This window comes from Cyrtonyx montezumae, unplaced genomic scaffold (assembly GCF_038088225.1).
Source record: "Cyrtonyx montezumae isolate F1298 unplaced genomic scaffold, pur_monq_1.0 scaffold_12, whole genome shotgun sequence".
Taxonomy (NCBI): Eukaryota; Metazoa; Chordata; class Aves; order Galliformes; family Odontophoridae; genus Cyrtonyx; species Cyrtonyx montezumae.
The window spans coordinates 7,486,156-7,503,514 of NW_027071848.1; the positions used below are offsets into that span (position 1 = coordinate 7,486,156).

Consider the following 17,359-nt stretch of genomic DNA (forward strand, 5'->3'; position numbering starts at 1 on the left):
GGCTAAGTCTACTTTTTCAACATACCCAGATATCAACTTTAACTAATAGCTCGTTAACTGTTCTGGTCTTGTAAAGATTAGGGGAAATTTTCTAGCAGGAAATCTTACCAGAAGTGTAGGCACATCTCCAGCCATTCGGATCCTTAAAATCTTTCCAGAGGGCTTTACTCCTTCAATTTGGTTCCTTTAGTTGACTGTCAGGTAACAGAGCATTTGAATACATTTAAGAGGCCAAATGAAAAGCTGAGCGTGGTTCCCAGCAAGCTGTAAGGTTTTCAGAGTCTAGGTGCTTCAACACACAGAAGAGTCTCTGACTGTGGCTGTGCTTCATTCCTTGTGTCTAAGACAGGAACAATCTCTTTGTCTGCCCCACATGTTCTGCTGAAAAAGGGCTTTTCTGTGCTTTTTCCTATCAGTGGTGAATGGAGAGGTCGTTCTGTGATTAAAACAAACAAACAATTGGTTTGTTACAATATTGGCATTTAGACTTTTCTTTATTTTAAAGACATTTGAAATAGACATGGTGTTTCAAGCACTGCATAAAAACTTTATTCCCTGAAGAGGTCAAATGGTAATTCCTAGCACTATCCCAGTAGGGTCGGGACTTTGTAGTTGCTCTACCTTTTATGTGAGCGTGGCTGAAGAAAAGAGTCTCCCAGCTCCCCCTCGTGTGGATGCTCTACTCCTGCTACGTCAAGCAGAAAACAAATGCGATTTGTGCTGCTTTTGATCAGTCAATTCTACAATGCTTTGCTGCTGAAAAGCAGAGTAATGCTGTCACAAATTTTAAATTAACAAAATATGCCTAGAAGGGATTGGTAGCTCTTGTTCATCTGATTAATGTCAGGCTTGTAGAGTCTGTTCTCTGGCAAAAAGGACAGCAAATGCTCAACTGAGAGTTGTTAAAAACACAGACACTCCAATTTGGTGAATCTTTGTGTTTTAGTTATAATCTCATAGCACAGCACCCAGGACCAAAGCACAAAATCAAGCAGCATCAAGGGAGCTGGAGTGAGTTTGCATCTGTGCTCACATTTATTTAGATTTGAAATGACTACCCCTCTGTAGTGCAGCAAACAACCGAGGTAGTAACTTCCCCTCGGCCCTCATTACTAACAACTTTAGCATAGATCTGCATAGTCAGCAGCCAGTTGGATAGGTGATATATATTGGAAAATGCAAGCAGGATTTGAAAGCACAAGAGATCATTGTACAATTCAATTTTTGCTCTCAAAGTAAGTAAGTGGGAGACTTCTCTTTCTGAGATTGCAAGAGTTGTTTGATTAATCTTTTGTCTAAAAGTTATTGTCTTATGATTGTATTTTGCTTCACCTTATTTTTTGCATCTCAACAGAAGAAACAAGGCAGCACTGGTAGCAAGTACATTCTGTGCCACCTGATGTATTTTTATGAGTTTATTTTTCCCTTATGTACACCTTATGTACATTTCTATTCCTTCAAGATATGCTCTGAGAGTTTTCCATTTCAGCATTCTTCTTCTCTCATCTAATTCAACTGTAAGCTTTTTTGGGAGAGATCTATACCTGGATTCTGCTTTCAAGTTCCATTCTACAGCTAAGCAATCATTTTAAAAGTTATCAAAACTTAATTATCCTTGGGGATCTGACATGTGAGAATAGCATGTCCTGGTCTCCCAGACCTTCAGCAGTTCTGTTCACTTTGTACTCTTTTCTCCATGTGCTCCCATCAGTCAGAAACAAAGAGTACAGTAGCAGATTTTGCTTAGAGCTTCTAATAAGTGGAAAGCGGGGAGTTGTACATCTTTTCTTTAAATGCACTTTATCATTTTAACATCTGCTTCTCTTTCAGGTGTGAACAGAAAAGTTACCTATTCCCTCACAGACTCCGCAGATGGTTACTTCTCAGTTGATCGGTCATCGGGAATCATTATTTTGGAGCATCCACTTGATAGAGAGCTTCAGTCTTCCTATAACATCACTGTGAAGGCCTCAGATCAGAGTATTGTGCTGACCTTGTCCTCATTTGCTACTGTTACCATTACCGTGCTGGATATTAATGACAATCCTCCCGTGTTTGAAAGGAGAGATTATCTTGTAACAGTACCTGAAGACACTTCACCTGGCACTGAAGTCCTCTCCGTTTTTGCTACAAGCCAGGACATTGGCACTAATGCTGAGATTACTTATCTCATCAGATCTGGGAATGAGAAGGGGAAGTTCAACATTAACTCAAAATCAGGTTTGTAAAGTGGTTCTTACTTGTAATACCTAATGAAAGTTTCAGAAAAATGTGAATGTTTCAGGAAAAACCAATTGAACCACATAAATTCCAAGAACAGAGACTCAGAGCCCGTCAGCCCTGTTGCGCAGATTAAAACAAATGTTACTCTGAAGTTTGGTCTAAACTACGGTGCCATTCAGCTGCTTTGACTTGAGTAGAGAATGCCTTTCTACATTAGCATGTCTATTGAAGTCAGCCTTCATGTAACAGCCACATCACTGCTGCACTGTGGGCTCCTCTGTGGCTGCACATGGAGATCTGCCCTGCGTAGTGCCCATGAGCTGCGGAGGGCTCCATCGTGGGCCTATCCCTGGCGGGGAACTTCTGCTTTGGTTGGCTTTTATCCACCAAGATAGTAAGCTGTGAATCTTCTGTGCCACTGGATTCCCTTGTTCTTGTGGCATTCAGGATGAGTGGTGCAAATCTGCCACCAGAGCTTCAGAGCAGAACAGTCTTGGCTTTGAAAGCTGAAGTTAACACTTGTTTGAGTGCAGCTGTAATAATCAGTAACCTGGAAAATCTTGGAATGATGCATTGTGTTATTTATATTACCTTGTGCAAAAATCTCTCTCCACTCCTTGTGAAGGCCACTGCCTTACATGTAAAGGACTTAAAATAACATAATTGTGTGTTGTCTTTAATCTTCATAATGTTGATTAGTGCTAACAAAATTTAAACGTAAATATGCCTAGACAGCAATACTTAACTTTGCATTTGACTATGAAGCCAAGGAGATAAATCAATAAAAACCCATAATGATACTTAATCACACAGGGAAGAAAAAAAAAACTATTTATTATTCATTAATGTGTGACAGCTCCATTATTATCAGTTTAGAGACAGGAGCCGAGATCCAGACAGCCGGGTGCTGATACAGCATGCCTGATCAGGGCTTGAGAAATAATGCTCGTCACAGCATTTGTCAGTGGGGACTCCCTGCTAGCCACTTGGAAGTATCTCTTCAGGGCTTCTGCTTTCAGCAAGTCATGCTGAAAGATAGGATTCATTTGGAGAGAGCTCAGACAAGATTAAGAAGAATGATCTGAGGTCTGTAAATTGAGGCTTACCAGGAAAGACTGTGGCTATTTAAACTGGAAAAAAAAAAAAAAGGCATGCTGATAATATTCAAGCTTGTAAAAGTACCCATGAAGAGGGGGAATAAACTATTCTTTGTGTCTACTCATGAAAAAAGTTTTGAATTGGCTTAAGTTGCATTTGGATTATTCCAGTGAAATTATAGGAAGAAATACCTTGCTGTAATAGTTATTAAGGATTAATAATTTCTAAGGACAGAAAAGCAGTTACTGGAGGCTTTTTAAGAGCGCTAGAAGTGAGTAGCTTCAAGAAAGATTGTGTTTAACTGACCTGTGCTGAGCAGTAGTTGGACTAAATGACCTTTAAGCCCCAGTTGTCCCTGCTCTCGATGAGTTCATACTAAGGAGCCCTTGCCAAGGTTAGGGATTTCCTCTTAAGCTTATTTCCTGCCATGTCCCACATCACCTCCTTCAGGACAACACTAGTAATATGTGTGCAACCCTTGACCCTCCCCTTGATAAGGTTACGGGTGAGACAGGTAGAGAATGTGTGTAAAAAACATTTTTTAATGTTTGTAAAAACCATGTCCTAGCTGAGATGCATAGGAAGTTCCGCACAAATGTTTGTGGGAACTTCTTCACAGTGCAGTGACGGAGCACTGGCACAGCTGCACAGAGAGGTGGTGGAGTCTCCTTCTCTGGAGACGTTCCAGACCCACCTGGACGCCTACCTGTGCAACCTGGGCTAGGGAGCTGCTTTGGCAGGGGGGTTGGACTCGATGATCTCTAGAGGTCCCTTCCACCCCTTACAATTATGTGATTCTGTGAGATCTGAGAGTGAGTCAAGTTACAAATAATCTTAATTTTTATTATGAGATGCAAGAACCCAAAATTTTTAATGCTAGTTTACTCTGGAAGTCCCTGTTTAATCACACAGATGATAGAAAACTAATTTCTCAAAGGTATTCATAGCCCATTTGTTAGTATTTAATTCATGAGAAGTTAATTACGTAGGAGTGAATTTCTGTTGATTTGTCAGTGTTGATTTCCAGAGTTGGCATCTGGTTCTCCCACAGGCTCTGTACGTGAGCCCAGGCAAATGAATGGATGTGGCCTTCACTTCTCTGTCTACAGTACTGGTATTTTCCACAGTTACTTATATGAGAAACCATTAGTAGCTTCATGTCTTTCTGTAGAGGCAATCCAAGTGCAATTGTCGTCTCTCTTTAATTAAATGATAGTAGTAGAAAACTGACAAAATATTTTTTATTGGATTGGGCAGTGTTATATTTAGAACAACGTATTGTGTTTTTGCCGTGGTGACAAATAGCATGCTGTACTGTTTGCTACAGTGAAATCCCTTAATCTGCAGCAGCATTTGCTTTTCACTCTGTGTTGACATTACCTCCTTTCCTTCGAAGGAGCCATTTCCATTTCTGAATCTTTGGATTATGAGTCGTGTAAGGATTTCTACTTGGTAGTGGAAGCAAAAGACGGAGGTACTCCAGCCCTGAGTGCTGTTACAACTGTGAACGTCAACGTGACGGATGTCAACGACAACGCACCAAAATTCAGCCAGGTGGTCTACAGTGCAGTCATCAGTGAAGATGCTGCAGTTGGTGATTCCGTTATAATGGTGAGTGAGGCCATGTGCCACCATTAGGCACGATCAGTACCTCTATTACATTTAATAAGGTACTGCTGCATTTATTAATAATTATAAATACAGCATCTTGAATCAACCAAACTGCTCTCGAGCCAATACTTTGTTCTGCTACTGCTTTCCAGACAGCTGCCAGTTTTCCCCAAGAAAGAAAGAAGTAGCAATGCTGAAATGGTTTTTGATTCCTCCAATATGCTGTCAGAGAGCCGTGCTGTGTTTACAACACTGTATCTCAGGAGTCAGCTAGAAAAAAGTAGTTTTTCTGGAAAGGCAAAATTCAACTTTTCAGGGAAATACTCTATATTTGTATTATATTCTGCTTCTTATATAAAATAATGAGATTAAAATCTCTTGGGGGTTTTAAGGCTACAATTTTGGAAAGATGCAAGGAGTGCTTCCTATGAATAGTAGCTTGGCTTCATGCTGTAGTGGTGTGCAGTTCAGATATGACTACCGTGGCAGAATATGAAGGCTTCTTTTTGGGGTTCTGAGTGGTTAATGGAGCATTGTGACCATTTAAAATTTGTTGTGCTAATTTTCAACTTTCTCTCAAAAAAAGTTGATAGCGGAAGATCTGGACAGTCCTTCCAATGGCCAGATTCATTTCTCCATAGTGAGTGGTGATCAAGACAATGAATTTTCAGTCGATCCTGGTTCAGGACTCGTGAAGGTTAAAAAGAAATTGGATAGAGAAAGGGTAAGATGTGAGATTTCTTGACCTACAGTGGCTTACAGATGTGTGTTAATTAATTTCAACTCTGCTGCTAGAAGTAGCTGCTTTTCACTCTGCAGCCATCAGCCTAAGATGCTCCAACATCTCTTTCTAATGTTGTTCCCCCTTTTCCCGCCTCAAACTTTTCCCCAGTCATATTTCCAAGCCAGCTATCCTGGTAGCATTCTCACCCTGCACCAACACAACTCCTGAGGCCAGACTGGGGAAAGAACCAGCCCCGGATTTTTCTTGTGGCAGTTGTTGCTGTATTAATGAGCTGCCCCCTCTCTCCTGTGCCTGCAAGCACGAGCTTGCAGCATTGTATGCAACAGAGGGGCCATGGCAAACTGCAGATTGTAGCTCCAAGTCAGACTTGAGACCTCAGCCATTAATTAGCACTCTGCAAAACGTGTCACAGGGGAGCTGATGTTATGGAGCAGCCAGACTGTACCAAAAGAGAAAGAGTGCTTCATTAATCTGATTCTGCTGCTTTGTTTGCTCCATAGATTCATGGTGATTTATCACAATTTTGCTCCAGCAAGCAATTAGCAGCTTTTGGAGAAAAAGAAACATAACAAACAAATACAGTTGCCTGTGCTACTAGCGGGGCAGGAATGGGCTGCATGACTTCATAAGTCCTGCAACACATGCAGGACCCAAGGGTACTGCATCTTTGCAATGCATCTGCAGAGCTGGGGAAGCTGATTGCTGTCACCCGAATATGGACTCAGCTGGAAAAGCTCCCTGCTGGAAGCAGAGCTACTGCTTAAAACAGGCAAATATCCTGCATGATCACACAGGCAGGATTAAATTGCTAGTGATTGGTGGCCAAAGGACCTTCCTTGTCCTGCAGAGCAAGGAAGTAATAGGCTGTGCATGTGACAAATTTGCTGTGTTTCTTATATGGTGTAGACTTAATTTATTAACATGACTTTATTTAGTATCTCCATTTGACTTAGCTGAGATATATATGTCTACTTTTACCCTCACTAGCGCTGTACATTTAAGGCCAGCTCATAGATCTGCATTCTGCTAGGTTTCCTTCAGCTAATGTAAGCTGTAGTGTTGTCTTTTTTGCTTCCTTTGCACATTTCCTGGACAGAAGTGTTCCTTTCAGCAGAAATGATACATGATGCCCCATCTGCTGTAGATCTGATCCCTAAAGGCAATGCTGATTTCCAGATTTTAGTGGTTTAAGGGAGCTTGTTTCCAGAGCTCTAATCATGTAGAAACCATGATTACTGCCATTTGACTTTCTGGGATATGTGGAAATGAAAACAAACACACACAAAATTTGAGAAAGATCCCACAAACCCTCCGATTTCCAGCAGTAAAAACTAAAGCTTGAAAGTGAAAAAAAAAACAAAACAACAATCTATACTCAGCCTCAATTTCTTCATCCTTCATAGTTAAGGATTCTTCCTCCTGACATTATCATTACATCCCCACCAAATCACATACTTCTTTGAGACTGCAACCCACCTAAGAAGCTGTTTCTTTTTCTCCAGCTTGGTCCCATAGCACAGAACAGCCTCCTTGATTCATACATTTTGCCTGTCTTCCTCTCTCCTACCTCAGCAGCTTTTACTTCTGTGTCCCTTTGGATTTCCTCCCACCCTAAAAAGCTCCTTTAAAAACTTCATTTCACTCTGTGGGCCATGTTTTACCCCTTCCTAGTGTTTTATCTGACATGTGGTTCGTCCTTTGTTCCCCCTGCTCTGAAAGCTTCATGGGTGGACATGTCAGCAGCTCTCAGGGATCAGGGAGCTCTATAGTCAAAGACTGTCGTTAAGACATAAGGAGGCCAACATAAGGATGCACTTGGTGAAATCACACTGTCATCCATAAGCAGCACATAGACAGATCTTTTCCAAATTGTCACACACGCTCACACTTTGTGCACGTGCCCATATGTGCCTAGAGGGTCTGTGGGTGCCACAGGCAGTGGGATGCACTGAGCTGCCCGCACCATGCTGAGCTGTCTGTGGCTGTTGCAAACAAGAAGACTCAAAAAATCCCTTATCTTCTACTGTACTGTATATAATAACCTCTTGCTATATATTGTTCCCAGTGATCCCAAATGTTTTCCAGTATGCTTAACCCAATTGTCCATGAACTTTTTGTTGGGTCTTCTTTACCATGTCAGAAACATTGTCTGTCAAACTAAGACTTTCTCTCCTAAGTACTGAATACATTATCCTTGAAATTAACCATAAATAAATAGAATGAGTTCACATACCCCAACTGACCTAGGCTGAGTTTGGATATTATTCATTTGTTTTTTGTCTATCTCTTTTATTTCATCTGATACAGTTATTTTAATGTAGTGAAGCTGTTAGGTTTATTGATAGCTTTATAAACCAGAGTTTGGGACACAGTCTGGCAATAAATGGATAAGTCATACAAAGGGCAGGAAAGGTAATAAGGCCAGACAGCTTTCCTTAGAATATGGTTAGAATAAAGGACACAAGTTAAAATTTAGGACCACTTTCATGATGATTTAATATTTTCATCTTTTTGCAGATATCTGGTTATTCATTAGTTATTCAGGCAAGAGACAGTGGCACCCCTCCTTTGTCTTCGTCGGTGACAGTCAATGTGGACATTTCTGATGTGAACGATAACAGCCCTGTGTTTACTCCAGCTAACTATACAGCTGTAATTCAAGTAAGTTTGTCTTGCACATCAAAAACATCTCTGACTTCTAAAACACAAAAGCATTTGGTTCTAGTTAAGCAGCTTTTGATGATTTATCTACCAAAGATGTATCAAACGATCTTATTTAAAAAAATATAAACACTTCTTTTCTGTTTGCTCATTTTCTGTTTGCTGAGACTCCTTAACTTCGGCATCTGTCACACATTTTGTTCTATATCCCTGTTGCCCCAGGAAATGTTCTCTGGCCTCACAAATTCTGAGCTGGGATGACCTTGCACTTGTCTGTGCCTTGCTTGGGATGTGAGTCCTAGTGGTTAGCCAGTCCTGGCCAGACAGACTCCACTGGGTGCCTCTGTCTCTGGTACTGGTCCATGGGGTGCAAGTGGTGCCAAAGCAATGCCACAGTAAGATGGCTTCTTGGCCTTAAAGCTTTGACTTGTATATTCTCGATAGCGAAACGTGGTGTTTTATCATTGTGATGAGATGTATTATTTTAATCCTTTTCTTTATACGCTGTGTATATGTGTAAAGGAAAATAAACCAGTGGGCACAAGCATTTTGCAGCTGGTAGTGACAGACAAAGACTCTTTTCACAATGGCCCTCCTTTTACCTTCACCATCCTCACTGGCAATGAAGAGGAGGAGTTTACACTGGACCCTAACGGTGTCTTGAGATCTGCAGTCATCTTCAAGCACATGGTTGCAACCGAATATGTGCTCTGCGTGCAGGTATGTCTTCATTTTTTGCATCTGCACAGAAAGAAAGGAAACTGTCGGAGTGACAAGTCATGTGCATGTTGCTGTATGGGCTGGTTTTAATTGACTTTAGTCTGTGAGCAAATACCATGCATTCCATTTTACATGTGCGCAATATTGTATATTTCCTTTGATGTTCTTAAACCCAATTTCATGTAAATATAAATAGGTAGCCAGCCACCTTTCCAATCTTCTCTGCGTGAAATGGATTTTCTGAGCAGCAGCCCTTATGATTTAAGATTTTCATCTTTTTTTCTTTTTTTTTTCTGTAGCTAAAAGAAGAAAATAAGCAAAAATGCATTATATACATATAAATATACCACAGAACAAGTGACAGCAAAATATTGTTCTAGAAAGGAAAATCACTTCTCCTTTTAAGTCATAAATTTAATCATAAATTTTTGGAAGCCTACCAAGAATTCATGAAATCACATATCCAAGGTCAGCTTAACTTTTAAGGAATGTAAAAGGAAGACATAAGAATGTAAAAGGAAGAGGAGTCATTTTTGAGGAGTAATTTGTCCATTTCTCAGGCTTGTGAAGGAAAACATAGTAGGGTTCAGTAAATACCCCAAGTCCAGGGATTTCCATTGAAACTGATTGTGGTCCTACAGTCTAAGTCTGAAAATGAGGCCTTCCTCAACATACTGTGCTGGGTTTGATCTCTCTAACTAGAGCCTAATCACTCCTTTACCACCCACTTTTAATGACGCTCGCAGCACTAGCAACCTCATTGAGTTACAATTCAAAAATACAAGTTCTAGTATCACTTAACAGTTCAGATTAAAGTGACAGCTTACAAGTTTGCTATTTAATATTCTTGCAGTCTTATTTTTTGAGCCTTTCCTTGAGGAAAACAACAAAAAAAATCATTTTTTATTCTTATCATTTCCTCATTCAAAAATGTCTGTTTTCAGATGATTTACTAGCCAAACTTCCAATATAACCAAAATTGGAATTAAATTCAAGCAGCATCCTCAGCTACATACATACAAGTATGTCATATAAATGAAGTATTAGCCAGACCGCAGTCACAGAGATGCACCAAAATGCTCAGAAAACCACACAGTTGGATTAGAGGCCTGATTCCTCTCATAATTATTCTTTTTATGGATTCCTTCAGTGAAAACATATTTTGTAGTTTTCTGTTGTGTACAGAGCAAAGAACTTTTTCTTTCCATTTATATGTACCACAGTGCTGCTTCCCCCTTTCCACCATCAGATTCCTCTAATAAACACTGTGTTTATTAAAATCGTAGTGTTAAAGATGAAAGAGGAATGAGAAATAATCTCTGCATGTATGTGTATCTAGGCACACACATGTAAAATATTTTCTACAGTTCTCTACAAAGCCCTGATAGGAGCCATGATTTTCAGTGTCTCAGGGTTACTAGTCCTTTCCTATTAATGTCCATATCAGTACTGCCATCCTGCTGGTATTTCTTCAGCTAGTAAATTTTCCTCCCCATATCCAAATGCAAACATCTTTCAATGTGTGCTACATCTGTAATTTTTTGGTCATATGTTCTTCTCTGAAGCAAATGAATGTGTGCAGTAGTATATCTTCATACTGACATCAATGAACATTGTCCTTACTGCGGGGAAAAGTATTGATTCAAGTTTGCACACCTTTCTGTCAAGATAGCCTTGGATTTTTTGTCATACTTGCTCTTTACTCTCTATAAAAATGTACAGATTATGCTATCATATGTGCTCTGGGTCATGCAGTCACCCGTCCAAGTGCAGTGCTTCTATAGTATTTTATCATTAGTAACAGCACAAGCACCCTGTTTCACTTTTGGAGGGTGATAAATTTTATTTATTTCAAGCATGATTCTTGACTGCTTCAGAGAAAGTCATACAGAGTGCTTGAAGAAAACTCTCAACTCCCTTGTGTCCACGTAGGCTTAGCAAAATCTGAAGCACTTCAGAATGCAACAAGCAACACAGACACTGCTGCTGGTATTTCACTGGGCTGCAGCCTCTTTCCTAGGGTAGAAGTGAGCCCAAATTTGACTTGGTGTAGAATATACCACATTCAGATGGCTCTGTTGTGAAGGGGACAAGTGATAGCTGTGGGATCCTGGGAACTTTTCACACTGAGTAATAAGACATAGTGCTGACACAATTCTCTCTGCAATCCACTTAGAGAAGATATCTGTGCTTCCCTAAAGAGTTCTTAAGTTCCACTGCTAAAGAAGGATGACACATTTCTTTACATGTGTATTTTGCTAATGCGTTTGGGAAGTTCTTTTGAGAGATCTTCAGAATTATTGATACTGTGAAAAACATAGCAGAAAGTCTTGAATACAGATAACAAAAAGTTTTGCTTGTCAACTGCATTATATATGCATTACATTTTGTTGTTTGGTGGTTGTTGTTGTATTTTTAATTATATTAGGCAAAAGACTCTGGGAAGCCTCAGCAGATTTCCCACACGTACATTCAGGTGAGGGTTATCGAAGAAAGCATCCACAAACCAACTGCCATTCCACTGGAGATTTTCATTGTCACCATGGAAGATGATTTTCCAGGCGGAGTCATTGGAAAAATTCACGCCACAGATCAGGATGTGTATGATGTCCTCACTTACACACTAAAATCAGAGCAGAAAAGTTTGTTCAAGGTTAACAGCCACGATGGGAAGATCATTGCCCTAGGAGGGCTCGATAACGGCAAGTACGTCCTCAACGTGTCTGTGAGTGATGGCCGGTTCCAGGTCCCCATCGATGTTGTGGTCCACGTTGAGCAATTGCTTCAGGAAATGCTGCAGAACACCGTCACCATCCGCTTTGAGAACGTTTCCCCGGAAGACTTTGTGGGCCTTCACATGCACGGGTTCCGGCGCACCTTGCGAAACGCGGTGCTCTCCCAGAAACAAGACAGCCTGCACATCATCAGCATTCAGCCCGTGGCAGGCAGCAGTCAGCTCGACATGCTCTTTGCAGTTCAGATGCACAGCGGTGGTTTCTATAAGCCTGCCTTTTTGATTCAGAAGCTTACCAATGCCAGGAGACACTTGGAAAATGTGATTCGTATTTCTGCTATCTTGGAGAAGAATTGCTCTGGACTGGATTGTCAGGAACAGCACTGTGAGCAAAGTCTATCTATCGATTCCCACTCCCTGATGACCTACAGCACGGCAAGAATTAGTTTTGTGTGCCCCCGCTTTTACCGGAATGTGCGCTGCATGTGCAATGGTGAGTATCACTCCCCCGTCCCCTCCCATCCTCACACACTATGCGATAGGATCGGTTTTATCCCATTGATGCAGATTAGAAGAGGCATTTCAATTCAGCCCGTTAAAGCACGACTGGCTGATGTATTTCTCAGGCTCTGGAAGAATTGTTCGTGTTTACTGATGTAAATGGAAGTTGGTGAACTTTGGCCTTATGTGACAAAGACTGCTTTCCTGGAGCCTCCTAGCCATCAACAAACTTCCAAGGGAGGGCAAGGAAGGGGAGAGGAAAGGAGAGGAGTGGGAGCAATGTGGGCGCCCACTCAGTTCACCGCCATCCCACCAACACTGGAATAAATCAGCACGTGGTCGTGGCAGAGCCACCTGGTCTGCAATGGTGCACAGGGATCCCCAAGGAAAGGACCCCTGACCTAAGCAACATAGGTGCAAAGCACTTTTCCAGTCTGTGTTTACAGAAAGCAGTGGAAAACTGTGAAATATTTTATTTTGTAAGTGATACCAAATGCTATTCCTGACCCTTAATGCTACAGTGGGTGTCAGAGTGCGGTTTTGTCCTGGTTCCAGGCTGCCTCACATTTTGTCAGCAATTTCATGGGGGTATATAGGACAAACAGACTTGGCAGCCAGCCTGCCATGTGTCTCTGTGCTTGGAGAATAACACTTCAGGCAGTTATAATAATAGTTCTGTTTCTTTTGTTTGCCAAGCTATTTGCTTCTCATTCCATTTCGTTTAGAAAGAAGCTGCTGGAAAATCAATACATCCAAGTCTCCCTCATCTGAGGCACACGTGCAGAGATGCACACACACACAACCACACAGGAATTCAGTAGCCATGTGTCAGTGACCAACCTTTGTCCCTGCAGCAGTCAGCAGGACTTCATGTCATACCGTTGACTTCAGTGGGAAGGAAAATAGGCCTTAATACATAAAGCTGAACCAGAAATCACTGTGTCCTGCAGCACATGAATAATAATCCCTAGGAGTTCAGTTCTGTAAAAATATCAGAATTCTCTCTCTGTGCTGTTTTCATGTACATTCAAGAGCAGACTATTTGGTCGATTTTTAAGTAGTAGCATTCTACGTTCTGAACAGATAGATCTATTATAACAATACTTGGCTTTCTGTTACACATGAAAGGCTCTGAAATAAAAAGGGATTTTCACAGGTTGGAAAGGGACAATGCCATAATATCCCCGAGCTGAGTCCCGGAGCCAGTGCAACAGCATTGTCTGCAAAACACTTTTTATACTCTCTAACTCACATCTTTGTCTCATTTATGTACCCAGAAATCACAAATCCTCATCTCCATAGGGATGGTGCTAAGGGATTTGATTTAGTAGTTTAGTGGGTAGAGATGGTGATAGGGGGATGGTTGGACTAGATGATCTTGTAGGTCCTTTCCAACCTAATGTACCTATGAACCTATGGCTATAGCCCTCACTGTGTCAGAAATTGTTTTTCTGGCAGCCAGGATTTGCACTGTGTGTAATTTCATTTCACTACTTATTAAAGTCAATAATGATGTATATTCCCTTCAGAAACTAGTAGTGAATGGATGTGCCTTGTAATCTGTTAGCCTACCTCTCAAAAATGGCTTTACAAAGCAGTATGTTTCCATATGTTTCCATCCAGCAGATCTCTCCTTTCTCCCTGCTCAGCACACTTGAGCAAGAAGCATAAAAAAATCAGCTGGGGTGGTGATTTCCCAATTTTTTCTGCCATGTAGTAATCAATCCTCAAAAAATATTTCAGTCTGACAAGACTACCACTTGTGGTCTGTATCCTTGGAACCGCATATCCTGGCCATGATGCCTACAGTTGGGAGCCATTGGTGCAGGCGTTCCCTGGTCCAGCTGGGAGGATGGAAGGGTCTTACGGAGCTGAAGCTGCTCTGTGCCTGTTTTCCTTGGGTGATGCAGATGCCTTGGGGTGGGCATGTGCACCTCGAGTCCATCATCCAACAAAAATGTGTCCATTGCTGCTGATCCAAATACGTAGATCATCAGGCAGATGAAAGCCTTGGTGCTTGTTACTTGTACAGAGATAAGAGACCTTTGATAGGAAGGAAAAAAAGAAAACATGATTCACTCTTCTCCACATTAGTTAATACTTTATGCACTTCTAATTTTTTTAATCAAAGGAGCCATGAAAAGTGCCTGGCTCTTTAGATAAATAACAGACTCATACTGTGTTTTGTCACTTAGGTTAACACAGACTTCTGAGGATATATTAATTAGAGAACTTGGGTATGGCACTACTTTTATGAAGAGTAGGCCCAGTGAAGGAGTCAGAAAAACCCAAATACTTCCTTTGATCAAAAAAATCCAAATGCTTCTTTTGATCCTTTGTACATGGATATAAATGTGGCATAGCAGGAAAAGGAGCACAGAATAGTGGAATGCATCTATTGTGCTTCCTTTTACAAGACAGCATTAGCAAGATATTATCAGTATAATAAAAGCGTAATACTTTCTAGGATAGTTTAATGATCCAGTCCAGTAAATATTAATAGCTCAAAATATGACAAACCCATTAAAATATTCCGTATGTTTTCAGTGGTCTCATTCAATTATAAACCAGAGAAGATTGAGTTTGAGCTAATTCACTCATTCTCAAAATATGTATCATACTTGGAGAGATTTTCCCACTAGCAGATGTCATAGATATGCACAATTTATGCATGCCAGCTGTGCGTAGCTTACCTAGATTACCTTTGTGAGCAAACAGAGTTATCTAACATAAAAATGCAGGGAGACTGTAAAGCAGACACTGTGTGAACTTCGGAGGATCAGCAGCTCTGTTCTGGAAGGATGAGTTCGAAAGTTCAGGTGTATCAATCTAAGCCTTTAAAATCAATAAAATTGAACTATAATTTTTTCTGGTAACAGACCATCTCCTTAGATTTCTGGCTCTTCTGCTTGTGTTTATATGAAAAATATAACAAACTGGGATTTGTTTCAGTGTAGCTACAGGGGCTGTGCAATTGCCAATCCCCCATCACATGACATAAGGTATGGAAACATCTGTCAGTGTTTGTGGGAAGCAAAGACAGGAGGACCCGAGTAAATATATATAATAAATAGTTCTCATGACATTCTCATTTTTCAAAAGCAGAAATCTATTTCAATTCTTTATTTCTTCATGTGGCAAGGTAATTCTTTTGTGTTAAGACAAAGATGCAGGAAATAAGAAGGTTTCGTTGTGGCTGCTTTGCTACGGTGTGATTCTGTGATACAGTCCTACAAATGGAGGTTCCATTAATATGTTTATGGGAGAAGACTTGATTGAAATCATCTTGACAAATGTGGGTATATATACACATGTGAGCTGGTCACTTCAGGCCCCATTTCCAGACAGTGGAAAGAATGAGGTATTTTTAATGATGTGATAAATCTCTCCCCGAATGTCTAAAATCAGTCAGATGAATCATGCCCTAAAGTTAGAGGAGATGAATTCCATTTCAAGTGTTTAATATGGTTCTGGCTTAATAGTTTGAAAGAATTTTTCTAATAGACCCAGAAGTGTTCGACGAAAGTGTGGACATTCACATTATTTAATCAAGTGAATAGCATTCTTGCACCACTTTATCATGGAACCAGGCAATTCAGATTTTATTAAACCACTTCTAGCATTTTGTGAAAGTTCTGACAAGAAGAAATCATAAACTGTGATGCATTATAAGATCTGCTGTTAATATACGACCTAATTTTGAGAAGTAGTCTGTGTTCTCGGAGCACACGCTGTCTCTTGAAGTCCAGAGTATTTCGTAGTATTGGGTAGGAATCCCAGAGTCTGTACAACCCCAGTGCTAACACCAGGATTCCTACCTTAGAATCATAGAATCCTTAGAGTTAAAAGGGACCTCTGTAGGCCTCCTAGTCCAACTCCCCTGCAATGAACAGGGACCCCACAGCTAGATCAGGTTGCTCAGGGACTGATCTACCCTGACCTTGAGTGTCTCCAGGGATAGGGCATCGACCACATCATTGTCCAACCTGTTCCAATACCTCACCACCCTCACTGTAAAAGATTTTTTCCTTACAGCTAACCTTCATCTCCCATGTTTGAGCTTGAAACCATTTCCCTTTGTTCTATCACCACAGACCCTGTTAAAGAGTCTGACCCTTTCTTTCATGTAGTTCCCCTTTAGATACTGAAAGGCCACTCTCAGGTCACATTTCAGCCTTCTCTTCTCCAGGTTGAATAGCTCCAGCTCTCTCAGCCTGTCCTTGTAGGACTTCGTCTGCTTTTCCTGTTTCCAGGAAGCTCACACGTGCCCTTGAGCTCTCCAGTAAGGTAGCAAGGAAGATAAAGAAGAAATTGTTTGTAAAGAAAGACCTGCAGATGTGATAGATAGTGATAGCGATAGATTTAGTCAGTTTGAGTGCAGCCCTTCTAACATTGCACTTGTGCAGGAGATGTGTTTACCTGAGAATATTCCCAATTCTAAGACCTACTCAGAGAACCCACTGTCTTGCATGAAACTCATGAGAGCCGAAGCAGCATGAAGTGGCACCATGACTGTAGAATCAAGAAGAGTTGTTATCTTTATCACCTGGTTCTTACAGAAAGCTGTGATCAAGTAATGGTTGAACATGTCCATTCTTCTAAAACTGTAAGAAATTATGATTCAGTAGGACAGCAACCAAGTGTTTTTCAGGTGTCTTTGAGCTTAACGAAACATGTGGCTGACTTGTGCAGAACAAGTTTTGTGGTATATGAATATATATGTATACTGTTATGTTTATTTAAAATACCTGGTCACCATGCTCAAAAAAAAACCCATGAATTGGAGGTAAACAAGAATACAAATTATCATCTTCCCTCTCCACTTGTGGTGGTCTCACACTCATGACCAGCTAAGCTCCACCACACCATTTTTTCACACACCCTCCTCAAAAGAACAGGGGAAGAAAAGATGTTGAAAAAAAGGCTCATGAAACGCGATGAGGACAAGGAGATCACTCACCAATTATCTTCAAGGGAAAAACAGACTCAGCATAGGGAAATAATGTAATTTATTGATGATTTATAACAGACCGGAGCAGTGGGAACTAAAAGCAAACTGCAAACTC

At 40.8% G+C, this 17,359-nt stretch overlaps 1 protein-coding gene across 3 annotated transcripts in view; it reads left to right on the forward strand.

The window, feature by feature from the left end:
• The window catches only part of FAT3 (FAT atypical cadherin 3), a 313,352-nt gene that overhangs the window by 259,978 nt on the left and 36,015 nt on the right, over positions 1-17,359 (forward strand). For all 3 annotated transcript variants that reach the window (XM_065729980.1, XM_065729981.1, XM_065729982.1), the window contains 6 exons: positions 1,831-2,220; positions 4,718-4,932; positions 5,519-5,656; positions 8,195-8,338; positions 8,861-9,058; positions 11,487-12,285. In XM_065729980.1, the coding sequence (XP_065586052.1) occupies positions 1,831-2,220; positions 4,718-4,932; positions 5,519-5,656; positions 8,195-8,338; positions 8,861-9,058; positions 11,487-12,285 (1,884 nt within the window). The remainder of the gene's footprint in view (positions 1-1,830; positions 2,221-4,717; positions 4,933-5,518; positions 5,657-8,194; positions 8,339-8,860; positions 9,059-11,486; positions 12,286-17,359) is intronic.